The sequence below is a fragment of the Pelophylax lessonae genome (assembly GCF_965119305.1).
Source record: "Pelophylax lessonae genome assembly, chromosome: 5".
In the NCBI taxonomy this organism is placed as follows: domain Eukaryota; kingdom Metazoa; phylum Chordata; class Amphibia; order Anura; family Ranidae; genus Pelophylax; species Pelophylax lessonae.
In genome coordinates, this window is record NC_138772.1 from 392,035,048 (window position 1) to 392,052,216 (window position 17,169).

Sequence of the window (17,169 nt, forward strand, 5' to 3'; positions counted from 1 at the left end):
TGGAATGTGGGGGGAGCTGAAGACTGGAATGTAGGGGAGCTGAGGACTGGAATGTGGGGGGACTGAGAACTGGAATGTGGGGGAATGGTGTAAATGGGACATTACTGGTAATGGGGGTTGATGTCAAGGAAGTGTGAGAACACTACTGTGAAAGGGGTGGAAGGGGATGATGTAAAGGGGGAGCTGAGGACACTCATCAAGAGGGGATCTTTATGTGAAGGGGGAGGGGACTGTGATTTGCAGTGGGAACTGAGGGCGCTGATGTAAGAATGGGTTAAGATCTGTGCATTAGGTGGACACGTCATGGGCTGCACTACCCACAAGAAACACAGAAAGAAGTCCTTTAGCTTTTTTAAAAAAATTGCACTGCACCAAGCCGCATGGTGCTGCAGCAACATGCCGTTTGCCGCACAAGACAATGCGCAATGGTACCGACATGATATTCTGACCTCTGCTAGAAGAAAATTTTACTGACCAGACCTCTGTGAATTGTAATTCAATACCCCTGCCCTATATAACCAACCCCCCCACTCCCAGCTAGTCTCAGTTTTTGCTATTATCCTTAGGTGATAAACCTCTTCTCTGCTGAGAGAGGCTTAACTCTTTCCTATGAAGATTTTTCTCAAAGATGACTCTTCTATCAAGATTCCTGGCTGCACCATAGATACCGTGGCTCCTTTTGCAGCTTCTGAATTGGTTGACACCTTGGCTGAGCCTTGAAGGCTGTACCTGGACCCTGCTTGGATTTGGGGCTATCCTGTGATCTTGCTTTTAGGTGCTGGATCCTGTGTGGGCATTCACTTTGGCATGTGGTGCATCATTTTAAGTTAGACCCAGGGTGCTATACAGGTCAAGGGTGGTTGTCTGCCAGTGGTGGAGCCCTGTCAATGGAGACCCATTTGGTGGTATGCCCACTGTGGAGGGTGAAGTCAGGATGTCTCATCCCTAATATTTTGTCAAAGACATATGACATGGTAAGTACAGAGCTTGGGCCCTTAAAATCTTCCACTGAAAGCTGGTGCTCCTATGCCTGGGTCTTTAGGGGCGCGGGCCGTGACACTTTAAACAGTGAGTCACAGCCATGGATGGAAACTGCCAGCCATTTAAAATTGGCACCATTTTTTTGCCTGTATTCCTGTGCATATTTGTCACAACTGGCGCTGCTGCATCTGTGCATGTCACTTTTCTTTTCTGGGCATGTTCCCAGCAACTCCATTACCCCCTGTACAGTACAGCACAGTGAGTCCTGGATGCCTACCTGGCTATATCAGCCTATAGTGGCTTGTAAAGAAGGCTTAATCCTTCCCTCTCCAGAGCAGCAGAGGTGTGAGTACCCCACTGTGGACACTTTTGTTCACTTGTTCACTGCACATGGTGGTTCACAAGCTTGGGAGTCAGGTGGCCTTGTTAACTTAGACTCCTCACATGACTTGGGGGGGGGGGGGGTTTGGAGTCTATATCCACAGAACTGTATTTATGCTCTGTTTGTATACCGTAGTAGCCCCAGTCGGATTTCCAGGCTTTCTCTGGGCATTCTACTGCCATTCAGCTTTCCTCCTTCTAATCTAAATATGGCTTTCAGGCTTATCTATCTGAAAGCCCTAAGTCCCGTATCTTTCTGCTGCTCAGTTCTTCTGTTTTCAGCATGATAACTTCTGACAAGCTCAGGAGATAAAAGTAGCTGGAAAATTTTTGTAGAGGAAGGGACTTAGACAGATGAGCAGAGAGCTTGATTATTCACAGCACAGCTCTGCAAGTTTCTTCATTCCTCTGCCTATGTGGAGGAGAGGGGGGGTGTGCCTTTCCTCCAATCAGCTCACACGCAGTGTATGCCCAGACTCCCCTCCCATTGCTGAAACAAGAAGAAAATTTATAACACAATGTGCACTTTATAAAGAATATAGAAAGCTGAAGACAGCAGATATACAGTACATGTAAAATTTATGTAGGAAGATTTGTCTCATCTCTGCGTATCATCTGAGGCTGTTCATGTGGGGGTTTAAATCCATTTTAAGGATACCATTGCTGCCCTTATTGGTGCTGTATGCTTTTATGTAACAATAGAGAAGCCTTAGTCTGCTCACCCCAAGGTCTCTCTAGTTTTCTAACCCCAAGGTCTCCCACATTGTGTTCCTGCAGTTACCAAGCCATGCTAAGACCTTTGCAGTCCACTTGCTCTTAGAATGCATCCTATATGGTATCTGACCTCACCCTGTTTGACCTCCAAAATGTTTTCCTCAGCAATATCCTATCAAGTAGAGCTTCATGCAAAGATGGATGTTTATTGTAGTGGGCCTTGCCATCTTCTAACATGTCCTAAGGGACAGGGGCATATTGGATTCAGTCATTCCTACCCTCCTCAAGGCTAGGAAATCGACTTCTCTGAAAGTATACCACCACACCTGGAAAGCCTTTACTGTGGTGCAAGGCTAGGAAGTTCTATTCTAGGAAGAACCCCATGGGACACATCCTGTCCTTTCTTCAGTTGAGTTAATATCAGCATCAGGTCTTAAATACAATCAAGGGACAAATCTCAGCTGTGGCTGTTCTGTTGAAAGGACTGTGGACCTGTCGTTCCTTGATTAAGGTGTTTGTAAAGGGTGTTAAGCACAATGCAGAACATTCCACTGTGACTCTTTAGAAAGCTTAGCCTGGTTCTGTCGGCCCTGCAGAGGCCACCCATCGAAACCTATTAAGGATATTCTGTTGTCTGACTCACTCGCAAGGTGGCCTTTCTTATTGCTATCACCACTGTGTGGAAGGTCTCTGAGTTAGCAACTTTATCCTATGTCAGGATGATCATGGCATGCCTGAAGATCTGCACATGTGCATGGTGCAGCTCATGGACTATAACGTAGAGTTAAGGCAGTGTGTACCTCCCCACATATGAATTAGCAGATTTTAGCTTGCACATCCAGTACTGGTTTTTGATGCGTAGAGGCCTATTTAAAGCTTGAATAGAAGATGTCCCATAGAGCACGAGGATGTCAAACAAAATTAAAATTTGTAATATTAATAAGTAATATTAGATTGCGCTCATATTGTTAACATCTATATACGCTGCCTGTATGTACATTTGTAATTAGCTTTATTATTACCTTTTGATATAATCTTGTTAGCAATATTTTTATAGATATCTAAAGTGGAAATATGATTTCAGTGCATTGTACACACATTCATTTTAATGCTGGATTATTCCAGGTCAGTGTGAGTGCACCCTAATATTAATTGTTTTATATTTAAAATTCAGTACAACTAATTTGCTGAGTAGTTATTAGCTCCTGTGACTCATGATGATCCTGCTATCTTGTATTTGACCTGGCTTGCTTCTTGACCCTGCTTTATCTTCATCTCCTGTTGCTGACGTTGTTTTTTTCCTGTTGTTTTGGTACTTCTGCTGTTTGTGCTATATCAACCCCAGGCTGACTTCTGGCTTGGTACCTCTACTGCTCCGTTGTGTTGATTTTTGCTCATTTTCATTATGACTTTGCTTCTGGCATCTGCACGCTCCTTTGCTCCTCCTGTTTGCCGTCATTCGGGTCAAGCTCCAGTCTGAGCATCTGTAGCATCTCAGAAGTATCCAGCCTGTAGTCTGACCACCCACAATGCAGGGACCTGCAGCAGGCACCTTTGCCACTCCTCATCCTGCTACACCATGTCATCAATTCCAGGAGGTTTTGGACAGGAGGTGTAAGGGAAGCCCCAATCCACCTCAACCAGGACAGTATTCTTCCCTCCTTATGTCTTGCCCTCCACTGTCTTGACAAGGTAGGCAAGAATCCTACTCTCAGGCACAGCCTCTTTTTGGGAAATCAGATTCCCTCTTTGTGTTTCCTAAGGGTTCCCTTTTTCTCACTCCACTATTGCTAGGTGAATTAGACAAGTTACATTCAAGCCTATTGTCTAAAGGATAGGATTCCTTCCTTCTCGGCTAAGGCACATTCCACCTGATCTGTTAGAGATTCTTAGGGCTTTTCAGCATCAGGCATCTGTTTCTTAGATTTACAAATGGATGTTCAGATCTCCTCTAATTTGGGCATACAGTGCTACAAGCTGCTCTCTAGGTTTTCAAGGCCCTTTCTGACCTATTTGTTATAAGGGCCTGTTGGTGTTTGTTTTTATGTTGCCCACCCCTTTGTTGGACTGCTTATGGATTTCCCTTGGTTAACGGCTAAAGATCCTGTGTCCTCTACTATACGAATAAGAAAACTAGATTTTTGACTTACCAATAAAATCTGTTTTTTGGAATACAGTATAGGACACAAGTCCTTTCTCTCTGTCTTATAATCGCCCTACTGCTTGCTACAAAACCAAGGCTAGCTGGTGGTAGGAAGGGATATTAAGAGGATTCTTTTTCTTTTTTTTTTGCTAGTGTCCACTGACCTGAAGGTAGCTACATATAACCCATGATTAAAGACTAAAGATCCCATGTACTATACTGTACTTCAAGAAAGGTGTTTTACTGGCAAATAAAAAATCCTATTTTATGTGAGCTTAGGATGTAACTAATTTGCCAAATGTATGTATTAGTTTAGCTAATTACTGGTTCTTTTTACATTTTTTTTAGTTGCCATCACTCCATATGGATTTGCTACAAAGTTTGATATTCATTTTATTGACCCATTTGGAGTTTCCTTTGGAAAAGAAGGTGATACACTGAGTCTGGGTTCCACGGTTATTGTTCACCCACAAATAAAACGATTCCAGCCAGAAATTCAGTGGTACCGAAATGGTAGGAAACAATTTTAAATTCTTTGACTGCTATAATACTCTGCTGGCTTTAAAAAGATAACAATGCACCATTTCTTTGTTCTTACATAGAATGTTTCTGCAGTTATTTTCCTGTCTTGCACATTTACACCTCAGTCCTAGTTTGTATTTTTATATTATCTGCAATATGCAGAAAATCAACATTCTATGTAACATGTTCATTGTGTGCCCATCACTTTTACACTACAGTAGTGAATCACATTACCTGGGAACTGACCAATTCTGATAATCTTTAGCATTACCGCACACCTTATGTATACCTACTACTCACTCTCCTCCTCTTGATAAATTCCCCACACATCTCTCACTGCTTCTCTCATTCTATGGGCCATTCTTCACCTGTATAGCCCAATGACATTTTTTTTTCTATATTCTGCCCTCCCCGTTTTGGTATCTATAACTAGATGAAGTACTCCTTCATTCACTTTCTGTGACCCTTTGTGCAATCTGCCCCTTACTGTCCTCACCCTCTCTAGGCTGGTTATAAATAAATGTACAATCCATGAACCTCGTTGTTCTTAAGACCTTAAGCAGTGCTTTATACCCCTAAAATAATTATTTGTCCTTTATTTTCTTAACGTTTATGCTATGGACCATTCCGGTACAGCTCAATATGGTAATAGTAAACCCCCTCCCCACAAACACACACACACACTGGTATAATTAGGAAAGACCCTGGTCTAGGCATGCCTAACATCTATAACAACTTATTAACAATGTCAGTAAACCAAACCTCTACGTTCTATTTCCAGTCTTCTCTGCATTTATCGGAGAAAATGTATTTATTTATCTCTGCATTTATCAGAGAAAATGCAGTAACTCTTCTACACAAATTGACTTTGTCCAACCAAGCAATATCAACAATATCATATTTTCCTTATATAAATTCTTCTTAGACACCCTAAAGAAATTCTTCTTAGACTGTTACATACAATAAGGACAAATTACATATGCACATAAAACATTCAAATAGTAAAAGATTACAACCCAACAACTTTTACACATTTCTGTTTTCATTTTAATTTAGAAGTTATATACCCCAGCTATGTGAAAGCTTAGAAGTGGTTTGCCAACATCCCTATGAACTGAACAAGCAGAATGGGGGGTCCCCTTAGGGTGTGGAACTTTACCGGCAAACACACTTCCACAAGTAGATAAAATTAAATTGTTTTATTAAACAAAGTTTAAAATTGATCTTACATAGATCAAACAGGTCACATAGATTGTACAGATAGTGTATATAGGTATAATTTGCAAAAGAAAATGGAGAGAATTGTGTTGCATATACTCAATGGTACATGTTGACTTCTTGAAGGAAATCCTCCCACCCGACGCGTTTCAGGCACGCAGGCCTTTCTTCAGAGGTCTGAAGTGGGGAGATTTGTGATTTCCTACATGACATAATAAGCATTGTTTAGATTAGTTACATAAACGTTTTGTCAAATATAGTGTAGGTAAATTATCAGATACACAATATATATTGCACGTGTAGATGCGGCTTGGATTCTTAAAAATTCGTACCTGTAGGCTACTTAAGAAGTGACTAGAGAGTCACGGCTGTTAAAGGAAAGAAAAAAGAAGATTCCGCTGTGTTAGATGCCGACGTGGGCGCCACTGGATCCCTGAGGCTGTAGGTTCTCCCGTGTATGGCCCCAGCGAGGATGCCTATAATGGGGTCACACTGGCGTCTGTGTAAATGTATATGCAAAAGAATGATTCACAGTGTGTTCTATGCTTAGAGAAGTAGATAGTCTATTCTCCAGATGGGTTTAAGGAGTAAAGAAAAAAGGATACCTTTTGGCAGTTTTCTCAGCACCTATAATTTTAATTTAGTGCTATACTTATTAAATCCTAGATTTATTATTTTATTCATGACTTTTTGTAAGCTGATTAGAGTCAGCTTTTCATTAGAATGGGTTAACTCATTTCAATTTTAACTTATGGGCTCCCAGGGTATAATTGCACATTACATTTAACTTTTGCCTCCTAATAATAATGTTGAAGTGTTTGTTAACCTAAAAAAAACAATTGGATCCTGTTCCTTTAAAGCATTTTAAACAGCACAGTGCTTATGTTGTGTAATTTGGCCCCCGGTAACACCTGAAAAACCTAGCTGATCCTGCCAGTTTCTGCCCTCCCCCCTGTAAATATATCATGGCTGCTGAGCCCTAAACCCGTGGTCAGTTTACAGGCCTCCGTTAGATGCTGCTATCTGCAGCTCTCTCTATACCTGATTTAATAGCGCTGCTCGGTGGTCATGTGACCGGCAGGCTCTCTCCTCCTCTTCTCTCCTTCTACCGACTGACATCAGCAGGGAATCTTGGCCCCTCCCACTGTACCTGTCAGATCGGGAGAAAGGAGAGCCGGCTGGTTACCTGAGCGCCGAACGGCACTATTATATCAGGTATAGAGCAGCTTTTTTTAAAAATAAAGCACACATACAGGACACTTAGGGGGTGATTTACTAAAACTGGTGCACACAGAATGTGGTGCAGCTGTGCATAGTAGCCAATCAGCTTCTAGTTTGTATTGTCAATGTCTAATTGAACAAGCTCAAGTTAGAAGCTGATTGGCTACTATGCACAGCTGCACCAGATTCTGTGTGCACCAATTTTAGTAAATCTCTCCCATTGTATTATAAAAGCCAGGGGATTGCATGATTTTACTAAGTAGATTTACAACCACTTTAAGGATTAAGGACAAGGTTAGAGATTGCTTATTGTGCATAACATAATGTGATAATATTCATATTTGCACAGCTATGAATTTTGACCTCCATTGTTTTTAGGAGTTCTGGTCTCCCCCAACAAGTGGGTCAGTATGCACTGGAGTGGAGGACATGCCACCCTGACTCTCAGACATATGAATAAAGAAGATGAAGGACTGTACACACTGCGAGTAGTGATGGGAGAGTACTATGATCAATACAGCGCATATGTGTTTGTCAGGGGTAAGAGAAAGTTCATTATTCCAAAAACAAAAATATTACACAATTTTGCAGTTGTGTATTTATCCATTAAATCAACAACTGATTAGTTGTTTTCTACAATCGATTTCTAAGAATTTCAAATCGGTTTATTATTTACCAAAATCATCTATATAGCTAAGTAAGTCTTTAAATACTCTGTCAAAGTCAGAATAATGGAGTTAGGATCAAATGGGCAGATGTGGTTTTGTACATGGGATGATTTGTGGCATGGTGCAGCAAAAACAGCTCACATTTTACAAATTCTGCCAGAAGTATGCAATCTTATGAGCACAATATGTATATATTTGAAACGTTCTTTTTTATTTTGGAATAAAGTATGTATGTATCAATAGGGTTGTTTTACAAAATGCAAATAGGTTGTTTACTTTGCAAGGCATGCTGCACTTTGCAAGGGAAATTCCCCCAGAGTTTAGTGAATGTGGGGAAATTCTACTTTGCAAAGAATACCCAGTCATGTGCAAGGAAAATAAAACAGCATTTTTGTTAGCACATGATTGGATGACGGAAATCAGCAGAGCTGCCCCTCACTCACTAAGCTCTGCGGAAAGTTTCCTTGCAAAATGCAACTTCCCTTCCAAAGGAAGGAGTCTATTCGCCTTTTGTAAATCAACCCTAATCTCTGCATTCAAGCTGTAGACATTGCTATTGCTAAACTTTAAACCTCTCAATAAACAAAGCATCTGCTATAAATAAAAATGAGCGAAAAATAGCTAAGTAAAAATAACAGTTTATCTTCTTGTTCCATCTTAAAAATAGATGTTTTTTCCCAAGCTACTCAGGCTAAGTGGTTCTAAAGGCAAAATGTTGTTTTTTTTTTTTTTTACCTAAATGCATTCTCTGCATAAGGGTAAAAAATGTATCAATAGTAGCTCCTCCAGCCCCCCCTTATACACTTACATGAGTCAATTCTCGATCCAGTGCTATGCCCGTCTGCTGCAGCTCTGTTTCCTGGTCTCACTAGAGGCTTTGGTGGCAGCAGGAGCTATTGGCTCCTGCTGCTGTCAGTCAAAACCAGTGAGGAGAGAGCAGGCAGCAGGGCCAAGCAGGACACACACAGCCCTCCTCGGGAGCACACCTGCATAAGTAACCCAATAGCAAGCAGCTTCCTATAGGGTGCACTCGCAGAAGTGGAGGAACAGAGAGCGCCAGTCGGGGACCCCAGAACAGGAGGTTCAGGGCCACTCTGTGCAAAAGCATTGCACAGAGCAGTTAAGTATAAATCCTGGTTTTGTTTTGTTTTTTATTTAGGAAAATAATTTGGTTTACAAAAATTTAAGTCTAAGCAAAAAAATAAGCCAGAGATGCCTTTCTGCAATGCCATGCTACAGAAGCCCAAGCTCAGTCGTAACACTGGAATGTTAAAATATGTGTTGTCAATCTGTTAGCTAGAAGCTAGCACACATTATACTGTCACCAGCTCATGATGGTGCCCATAGGTCTGACCTTAATCTTATTTTGATTCTGGAAAAATATGCAATTGAGATGCACGGTTGCATAATATCTATTGTTAAAGGCAACAGGAACATATTTGTCCCACTTGTTGCTTGGTTTTATAATTTAATAAAGTGTTTCTTCTTGAGTAGAGCTGATTGGATCACATTTCAAGCAGTGTGGGGACAGATTTAATCTCTGTGTCAGCTGTTACAGGGAGCAGCTGATGGTCTGGCAGACCAACAGCGACGGAGTGCTTGTCATTCTTGGCTATAAGTGAAGGTTCCAAAAAGACACCTATGCTATGTTCAGCAGTACATATGAAAATAAGCAACCGTGACCACAGAGACACAAATAGATACACCTTCAAATAATCTCTGTCATTATATTAATGAACATAGCAACATCATATTCTGCAGATCATTGTGAAATAAAAAAGGGTAGTGTCCGTAAAGAATAAGAATAGTTTCAGTGCACTTCTTCTTTTTGCCCTTGTCCTATTAGGACGCAGCCGCTCATCCTAATGTGACTGCCGTGCTAGTGAGTGTCCTCGAATGCAGACCATGTTCCTCAAAGTCTTGAATAGGTTGCCTGCATGCAGCACTTGCTAGCTAGGGATGCATATACAAATGGCCCGATCGCAGTGTATGCGCATCAGCACCCATGTGAACGAGGCCTGAGTGAATAAAGTGCTATTTTTATGACTTTTAAAAATACATTTTACTTTCCCCATCAACTAACTTTAAATAACAATTGGTAAATTCATTGAATAAATTCATTTAAAAAATAGGTAATTAAAGCGGAGTTCCGGCCTCGGATACGTTTTTTCACTAAAAATACCCCCGGGACAGTCAGGGCTAGTGCATTCCACAATGGATAGCCTCTGAACTGTCCCAGGTCACACTTACCTTTTAGAAGAGATACCTACCTTGAAAATTTCTTCTCCAGCGCTGCCATCTCAGGTGTAGGCAGCTGAAGCGAACGCGTCCTCTTCTGCGTCCTCTTTGGTGACGTCGCAGTCCCAGAATGCCCTGTACCCGGCCCCGCTCGTCACTTCCAGTGCAGGCGCGTCATCCCTGCACAGCTTCGGGGCATGCCCAGAAGTTGTTTAGCAGGGAATAACGGGCCTGCACCGGAAGTGACGAGCGGGGCCGGTGCAGGTGCATTGACTCCTGGGAGCGATGGCGTTCAGCTCCCAGGAGTCATCGCAAGCCGGAAGAGACGGCGTGGGCCGCGGCCACAGAGGGAGGAAGTGGAAGGAAGGTAAGTATATTTTCTTCTATAACAAGGTAAGTAAACAAAAAAAAAATCAGGAGTATAGATTTGTTTTTTAGGTGACACTCAGCAAGCGGATGGCCCAAAGTGGATTTTGAGGCCGGAACTCCGCTTTAATGACAATATGTGTGCTATACATCAATGTTCAAAGAATTATCTAATTCTTTTCTGCAAAAAAATCTTTGTAAAGTGACTTGTGTAATTCCCAAACCTGGCAGTAACCTTATGTAAAAAAAAAAAGCATTTGTTACCTCAACACTTTATATTCCTGATATGTGCCTGTTGTACCATGTACTTGTATGAGAAAGTATCTTGTTCTCTTTGTATTACTTCTTTTATGGGAAATCCCTGGTGTCCCTGCTAGTCCCTCTGCTTTCTTATTAAAAACTGACCACACAAAGCAGGAGAGCACACCGAGCTCAGTTCTCTAGCTATGCTGGGAACTCAGTGTGCTCTCCTCCAATGATCAGACTTGCCCTGACACGCCTCCCCTGCACAGCCATTCACTAGGAAGCTCAGTGTGCTGCTACTTCTCCCCCGGGTCTTATGCAGCAGGGAACAAAGAGAATGTGATTACTTATAAAAAAGGGGGAAAAAGGTATTATAATGTTGTATAATGTGTATAAGGTGTAGGTGTATAATGTTTATTTATATCTATATACAAATGCTTTGCATTTCTTTTCTATTTTAAACTGAATGGGTTGTTTTGCAAGGTGATAATTTACAATTACTTTAAGTAATAAGTAACAAGTAATAGTGTACATACTGTAAATTAATAAACGTCCAAAAGTATAATGTTCATCATAATTTATCACAGATGTCTTAAAAGTAATGCTTTGTGCAGTAATTAGACAGTACATCCAAAATTACTTTTCTTCAAAAAAGCCACCAGCAGGTTTTCCCCTCTACTAACACTAATCAAACTTTTTTTCTAGGAAATACCAGCCAGACTCACATCAAGCAGAATTCAATAGCAGATATAAATCCAGTGATTAATTACTTAAATACTCGATTGTATTATATTCTGATTGTTTTCCATTGTTGATAGCGCAAACAACTCCTACCATATAAATGCCAGCTGAACACTAAAGATAAATCACTTACACCTAAACACAGAAACAATATAAAACAGTCCTGCACAACAGAACATATTATAATAAATTAGAATATGTTCTAAACCATTTATAGCTGCAGGAGGATTACTTTAAGCCATTCCTATCGGTTGGCTTAAAGTAATTACGAGTTCTAAGGGAACTGCCCTTTTTAAAAATATCCAAGTCAAGGAAAACCATCTTTTCCATATTGGTGTTCCACGTCAGGGAAATGTTTTTGCTATTAGAATTCTATCTGTCCATAAAGACTCGGAGGCTGGCTTGATATCCTTTCCAAATCATAAACAGATCATCAATATACCTACGATAACAGATGAGCTGCTCAGGGCATTGATGAAAAACTGTCTCCTCCTCCCAGTAGGCCATAAAAAGGTTGGCCACACTGGGGGCAAAACGTGTGCTCATTGCAACTCCCTTGACTTGTAGGTAAAATTGACGATCATACCAGAAATAATTACGGTTTAAACAAAAATCCAAACAACTTATTATATATCTTTTATGCTTATTAGAAAGATGGGATCTGCAAAGAGCCCACTTAACAGATGACAGAGCTTTATGATGGCCTATAATAGTATACAGGGTACTGACATCGGCAGTCACCAGAATACTATTAGAAGGGAATGAAAGACCCTCTAACATTTGTATGATATGCTTGGTATCTCTCAAGTAGGCCCTCGTATCAGATACCATAGGTTTAAGAAAAAAATGAATATATTGCCTCGCTCAGGCTGACACAGATCCTATCCAGTTCACAATAGGTCTTCCTGGGGGACGTACAGCATCCTTATAGACTTTTGGGAGGAAATAAATACAGTAAAACCTTGGATTGCGAGCATAATTCGTTCTGGAAACATGCTTGTAATCCAAAGCACTCTTATATCAAAGCGAATTTCCCCATAAGAAATAATGGAAACTCAGATGATTCGTTCCACAAGTCCTTCAGTTTATAGTCTATATACAAAGATTATAGCAATGTGATAGGTTGTGTAACCATAAAATGTCCATCCACAATATGCAGCCTTCCCAAGGGGATTATAAGCAAAATTTAGCAGAGCTGCAGAATATAAGAGAGATGAGAGGCGCCTCTGAGTGTAGCAATATGGTTACATTTCATGAAGGTTCAACATTTAGCAACTCACGTGGTTGATGATTAAAATAGGCACATCTAAGTATGCAGGCATCCGGGGTAAAGCTGTCCACATAGACCATCTTCTGAACCACCAACTCTCACCACTGTCAGTCTGCAATCGTGACCGGGAAGAATAGCCTGCAGTAGAGTGATCTGAAAGTGAGGCTTTGAATCACTCATGGAATGCAGCGGGGCAGGGATGATGAAGATGGCTGTGCAGAGGATGGTCTATGTGGACAGCTTTACCCCAGATGCCTGCATTCTTAGATGTGCCTGTTTTAATCATCAACCATGTGAGTTGCTAAATATTGATCCTTCATTAAATGTAACCATATTGCTACACTTTAGAGGCTCCTCTCTTCTTTTTTATACATGGCGCTACTTGTATATCAAGACATCGCTTGTATATCAAGCAGTGTTAATTTCGTCTACTAAAACCGACTAAAACGTTTTCGTCTACTAAATTAACACAATTTTAGTCGACTAAAATACGACTAAAACTAAAACAATTCAGTTGACTAAAATACGACTAAAACTAAAATGGCATTTTAGTCAAAAGACTATAACTAAAACTAAATTGAAATTTGCTGCCAAAATTAACACTGGTGTAGTGCTGTGCTAGTGCATGCTCAAAGCTTAATACCATAAATAATAACACTGACATCAAGTCAAAATGTATTTAAAAAATGTGCTTGTCTTGCAAAGCGCTCTCAAACCAAGTTACTCTCAAACCAAGATTTTACTGTAATAGGTGTACGACATGCAGTGGTGTATTGATAATCCCCATGTAAATCAAGTGTGTTTGAACCGCTTATTCATTTCATGGGTCACTTAGATCCAGTGAGTTCTTACTGCACTGGGAAAAAAAATAGTGTTTGGGATCACATTTAGAAAGAACCCAGATATTGTTGTATATCCACTTTATTAAATTGGATACAAATTTGAACTGGTTGTTGCACATAACGCTATTGCCAAATTTAGGAATTTCACAAGTCACTTTACAAAGATTTTTTTGCAGAAAAGAAATGATAACATTGTGGACATTGTTGTTTATCTCAAATAGTGGTATTATTTATTCATTCGATTTTTTTAAATAATATATTATAGACATTTACTAATTGCTAATCATTTTTCGCTTATAGGAGAGGTATGATGTATTTTGGGTGATTAATAGGCATTAGAAATAGCACTTCATTTACTTATAGATGGAAAAAATGCTGTAACATGAGGAGAGTTTGAGTAGGAAATCCTGGAAATATCAATGCAACCGCTGATTGAATAATTATATAAAGTTTTTGGATATTGCTAAAAATTTACTGTAAACATGTTGTGCGCTATCCCTTTGCGTGAATAACCAAACTTTTACAAAGTATTATACACATTTTGTTCAAAAATATACAATTCCAAATAAAACTGAATAAATACCAATGGTTTAGTCAGGCGGAGCTAGTACATGATGTCATTTCACACAAGCCTGATGAATGGTCCCACGGCCGTGCTTCATACCACTGAGAAATTGATTTTAAATACATGTAAGCACTCCCTTGACTCTGATAGGACGCATCAATTTAGTCAAAATGAAACTGCTCCCTCCTCTTCTATATGTGCTCCGCCATTCCCCGGTCTGGATACCTAAGACTGTATTTCGCCAGATTAATTCCCACATCCTTACTTTTCTGTGGGGTTCCCGCCCTCCCAGACTACGCCTGACAGTGTTGCAGCGACCCTGGACTCGAGGGGGGTTGGGGTGTCCGGATTTCTTCCGGTATTATGTGGCTGGACTTCTAACGCATACCCACAACTGGTTGATCTCCGACACTTCCAATACTGCGGTGGCTCTGGAGGCGGCTCTAGTCGGCTCCTATGAGGCACTGCGTAACCTACTGCTGCGTGGAGTGAAAGCCCCGTACCCACTCACTGTCTCGATGGTGACGGTGATCAGGGCATGGAAGCTGCAGTCCCCTTATGTTCGGACAGGACCTGGCCGCCGTTCCCCTAACTCCCCATTATGGATGAATCCGGAGTTGCCGGAGTTTTTCTCCATTCCGGATCCCTCTGTGTGGGCCACCAGGGGAATCCTCTATCTATCCCACATTTGCCGAGGTGAGACGCTTTTGACGTTTGATCAATTAAAGGCCGCTTTCTCGCTGCCCAACTCCCATTTCTTTCGTTACCTACAGCTCCGACATGCCTTCCACAAACAATTTGGTGGCTCCCCCTGCGATTTTACCGTAGCTGACTTGGAGGCGATTCTCCGGAATGAGACGTTGAAAAAACCTCTCTCTACCATTTATAGTACCCTGCTCCCTAGCGTGCATTCTGGGTTGGAGGCCCTGCAGGCCTTTTGGGTGGTGGAGGCCCCTGGCCTCGATGCAGAGGATTGGGAGGATGTTTGGGATTATCCCTTCCGTCATTTGGTGGCCGCCAGGGACCGCCTGGTACAGTACAAAATTCTCCACCGATTTCATTTGACTCCGACTAGACTGCATAGGGCCTTCCGCGGTACCCCCGCGACCTGCTGGTGCTGTGGTGCAGTCGACCCCGCATATACGGACATGCTCTGGCATTGTCCGCCCCTGGTCGTGTACTGGACCAGAGTTCTGGACTTTGTGACTCGGGTGACCACTATCCGCGTGCCTCTCAAGCTTGAATACTGTATCCTTGGACTTGTAAATGATTTAGCTCATTCAGTGGCGACTCGCACTCTCCTGGGCCTTCTGCTGTTTTACGTGAGGAAACTGGTGGTCATCAGATGGCGAAAGCCTGATGCGCCCACTCTTTCCGCGTGGAAATCCTTGGTAAATTCGGTGATCCCACTATATAAGGCCACTTATGCCAACAGAGGTTGCCCACAGAAGTTTGCAAGGTTTGGGACATTTGGTTGGAATCTAGCGAAACCACCAATGATGCTGGGGGCTCTGGTGGGGTGATCCCGGGCACATGATAGGTATGGATTCCTCCTCCCCAGTGTACAGTGGAGTCGGACTCCTACCACTCTCCTGGGCTCCTGGATTGTCCCGAGGTGAATGGATTGTCAATGTTTGCCTAATCCTTAATGGTGAAGCTTGATCTATTGTAGCAGCTGGGTGCAGCCTTGTTTGGGGATGTTGTTATGCCTTTGTGTATTGTTATGTTTTGTGTTGTTGAGCCAGGGAATGCCCAACGGCTCTGTTTTGTATTTTGTTTCTTTCACTAAAACTTAATAAAAATAATTTTCAAAAAAAAAAAAAATACATGTAAGCACAATACTTTTTATTAAAGGTGATTTCTTTTAAACGTTATCACAATATGCAGCTTCTTCTTTTTTATATAATTTTATTGCTTGGCTAAACTGTTGTGGGGACATAGAGTGTGTTATAAACCAATATTTCAGCAGTGGGGACACTGCAGCCATTTGACCAAATGAGATTTGTCTAAGTGAGACACCTGATGGTGGGAGTATCGGATACCTGAGAGATACACTATATTACCAAAAGTATTGGGACACCTGTCTTTATACGCACATAAACTTTAATGGCATCCCAGTCTTAGTCCATAGGGTACAATATTGAGTTGGCCCACCCTTTGCAACTGTAACAGCTTCAGCTCATCTGGGAAGGTTGTGCACAAGGTTTAGGAGTGTGTCTATGAGAATGTTTGACCATTCTTCCAGAAGCGCATTTGTGAGGTCAGGCACTAATGTTGGATGAGAAGGCCTGGCCCGCAGTCTCTGCTCTAATTCAACCCAAAAGTGTTCTATCGAGTTAAGGTCAGGACTCTGTGCAGGCGAGTCAAGGTTCTCCACCCCAAACTCGCTCATCCATGTCTAAATGGATCTTGCTTTGTGCACTGGTCCAAATCATTTTATTATGGTGTGGGGTTAGTTTTTCAGGGGTTGGGCTTGGCCCCTGAGTTCCAGTGAAAGGAGCTCTTAAGACATCAGCATGCCAAGACATTTTGGACAATTTCATGCTCCCATCTTTGTGAGAACAATTTGGGGATGCCCCCTTCCTGTTCCAACATGACTGTGCACCAGTGCACAAAACAAGGTCCAGAAAGACATGGATGAGCAAGTTTGGGGTGGAGGAACTTGACTGGACTACACAGAGTCCTGACCCAATAGAACACCTTTGGGATGAATCAGAGCGGAGACTGCGAGCCAGGCCTTCTCATCTATATCAGTGCCTGACCTCACTAATGCACTTCTGGAACAATGGTCAAACATTCCCATAGACACACTCCTAAACCTTGTGACAGTCTTCTGAGAAGATTTGAAGCTGTTATAGCTGCAGGAGGATGGGGGGGCGCAACTCAATATTGAACCCTACAGATTAAGACGGGGAAGCCATTAAAATTCATGCGCATGTAAAGGCAGATGTCCCAATACTTTTGATAATACAGTGTATATCATATACTGGTTTGATCTCCATAAGTTGACATCCTCACCATTTTGTAAGAGCCTAATATTTACACAGTTTGGAAGA

At 41.6% G+C, this 17,169-nt stretch overlaps 2 protein-coding genes across 2 annotated transcripts in view; one reads left to right on the plus strand and one right to left on the minus strand.

Moving 5' to 3' along the window:
* Positions 1–17,169, minus strand: part of TGIF1 (TGFB induced factor homeobox 1) — a 398,124-nt gene that overhangs the window by 316,770 nt on the left and 64,185 nt on the right. The gene's annotated exons all lie outside the window — the stretch shown is intronic.
* Positions 1–17,169, plus strand: part of MYOM1 (myomesin 1) — a 149,619-nt gene that overhangs the window by 46,141 nt on the left and 86,309 nt on the right. The window contains exons 9-10 of the mRNA XM_082258207.1: positions 4,568–4,732; positions 7,559–7,720. Coding sequence (XP_082114333.1) covers positions 4,568–4,732; positions 7,559–7,720 — 327 coding nt within the window. The remainder of the gene's footprint in view (positions 1–4,567; positions 4,733–7,558; positions 7,721–17,169) is intronic.